At 62.6% G+C, this 2,513-nt stretch overlaps 1 protein-coding gene across 1 annotated transcript; it reads right to left on the reverse strand.

Annotated features, from left to right (window-relative positions):
* Adm2 (adrenomedullin 2) lies at positions 1–2,200 on the reverse strand. The gene is made up of 3 exons (XM_021733005.3): positions 2,008–2,200; positions 1,751–1,876; positions 1–1,168 (listed from the first exon to the last, which is right to left on the reverse strand). Exons 2-3 carry the CDS (start codon positions 1,864–1,866, stop codon positions 832–834), a joined length of 453 nt encoding a protein of 150 aa, XP_021588680.2. The 5' UTR covers positions 1,867–1,876; positions 2,008–2,200; the 3' UTR covers positions 1–831.
* Positions 2,201–2,513: the final 313 nt, after the last annotated feature.

Here is a 2,513-nt window from a genome sequence, read left to right on the forward strand (position 1 = left end):
TTCCTTTTTAAAAATAACTTTATTTTATTTATTTTTAAACAAATAAAGCTGAGGCTCAAACCCAGTGCACGTTGAGACAAGCGTTTCACCATGAGCTACAGCCCCAGTCCCTGGGGTGGATCTCAGTTGGCCTAATTGGAGTTGGGAAGGGTGACTCTGCTCCTCCCCAGAATGACCCAGGAGTGTCCCCGAGCCCCTTCCCCCTGCCCCCCTGGGATCCAGGTGGAGTCTTCATCATCACCTCAGCTTTGACTCCACTGATGGTCACTGGAGCCCTGGGGGTCCCTTTGTGACCTCTTCCCTCACCTCAACTCTGAGAACCGTGATATCAGTCTGCCCTGCTGCCCTCCTGTCTCAGGGAACATGGGGAAGGACCTCTTCCAGGGAGGCACAACAAGCGCAGAGGGCAGGAGAGCAGCAAGGGCCTCCCTGCCAGAGGGCTGCAGGGAAGAACACATCAACTGCTCTTCCCTTCTCCCAGAGGGGGCCGGCCCCCTGTGCAGGACTGTGGCTGAGGCTCCATGTCCCTGAGAGACCCCTTCTCTCTGAAGCCCCGTTTGGCAACTGATGCTGCCAGCCACCTGTGCCCAGCACTTGTTCCCTGAGTGTGCACAGTTCAGAGGTGCACAAGCTGGGGCACACAGATGGTGCATGTGGACACACGACACATCCACACGGGTTTAGGGTCCAAGCCTGAAGGTGCAGGTGCTCAGGTCCAGCTGCCTGAGAGGGCTCCAAAGGGCTGGACCAGGGCAGGGGCTTAGCTGCAGCTCTGGGGTCAGTACCACACTCCGGCTGGGTGGGATGGGCAGGGGTGTGCCAGGATGCACTTCAACCATAGCTGTGGGGGCTGCTGGGGTCCACAGGTGCTAGGTCCCGCCGGCCAGCTGGCCCTACCAGCTTCCAGAGGCGGTGGCTGAGGTTCTGCACCTGGCAGGTGCCTAGCATGCAGCCAACCCGCAGGAGCTGGGCTTGGGGCCTTCGGGATCCCCAGTGTCGCCGGGGACCTGAGTGTCGTCGACCACCATCCTGGAGAGGCCGACCCAGAGTGGGAGCCAGGCTGGCCCTCCCCTGTGGCGGGGGAGCCTGATGAGGCTTCCAGACCACAGGCAGGGGTGCAGGGTGCTGGGGCCGCTGGCCACCGGGAAGATCCTGAGCTGAAGGCTCTCTGCAGAGGGGAAAGGATCGTGTAAACTTTAAGGGCTCAGCCTTTCAGAAACCCCCAAACCCAACCACTTTCTTCTCACTGCTGGCCTAGAGTCATTGACAGGGAAGCCCACAGCTTCCCCAACAGCCTGGCAGAGGACCAGGGGAAGCCCAGAGGACCCTGCCCCCGCCCCCCCACGGCCTGGGGCACAGCCAGGGGAAGCCCACCATACCTCAGAGCTGAGTCCTGGTAAGCTGACCATTTCAGGAGCAAAAGTCACATGTCCCACTAACAGCACCTCCCTGGGCAAAGGGCACCCAGGCACCCTGTTGACCCCTCTGAGCCCTCCCTTTAGGGTGATCAGGGGCCAACAGGCCTGGGGATGCCTCCAAGTCTCACCTCCCCCAGCAGACCCCTCTGGTGGAGGGGCTGCTCTGTCGGGGTGTGTGTGGGGTGGGGGCAAAGGAAGCTGACCCCCTCAGGAAACGCTGAAGGTGTGGCGGGGGGCCTCTGATTTAGGAGATAAACCCTAGTGAGGGGGTTCTCAACCGGGACATGTGGGGGGCACATAGCTTTTCAGAGCTGTTGGAGCCCAGCACTCACCTGGGTTTGGAGAACCGCGAGCCCCAGCCCAGGCCGCCGGACAGCGCGCCAGGGAGCTGCAGGTAGAGGAGGCTGATGCAACCAAGGGTGACCGTGGCCGCCAGGAGCCGGGCCATGGCGGCGGGGCTGAGGAGGGAGCGGGTGGTGAGCCCAGCAACTGGGGACTGTCTTGGACTCCGTCACCCTCATCAGCGTGCACAGTGGGGATCCCTTGAAAACCCGGGGGCGCCTGGTGTGGGCGTGCGTCTGCTGGGTACCTGTGTGGGTCCGGGCGTCCAAGGGCAGATGTATCTGGGGACTTTTGGCGGATGCCGGAGCGTGGAGCGAACTGGGCTGGGCTGCCCTGGGTCTCCTCGGTCAGTTCCCAGTCGGACTTAATGCCTGGGTCCGCGCCTCAGGGCTCCACGGCACCTCCAGCGCTAAATAGGCTTTGGAGCAGGAGGCGGAGTCCGACGCGCCCATGGGCGGGGCGCCCTCCCTGGCTTCCTCCTCGACCTGGTCCTGGGCCCGGTGGACTGCGTAGTGGAGCCCACCTGCTGCCTTTGCCTACCGGTCTGGTGAGCAATGAATGGGTGCAGAAAGGGGCAGCGTGACAAGGGTCACTCATGGGCCCGTCCCTGCTGAGTAGTGCTCGGCGACTGGTCGACTGGTCGCGAACCTGGAGGCTACAGACCTCACTCCTGGCACCTTCTGGTGTGGAATGCAGCCCCAGAGCCTGGTGGGGCCAGACCTCACAGGCTGAAGGGTGGGTGCTGGGGTGTGG

This window comes from Ictidomys tridecemlineatus, chromosome 6, assembly GCF_052094955.1.
Source record: "Ictidomys tridecemlineatus isolate mIctTri1 chromosome 6, mIctTri1.hap1, whole genome shotgun sequence".
NCBI classification, from domain to species: Eukaryota; Metazoa; Chordata; class Mammalia; order Rodentia; family Sciuridae; genus Ictidomys; species Ictidomys tridecemlineatus.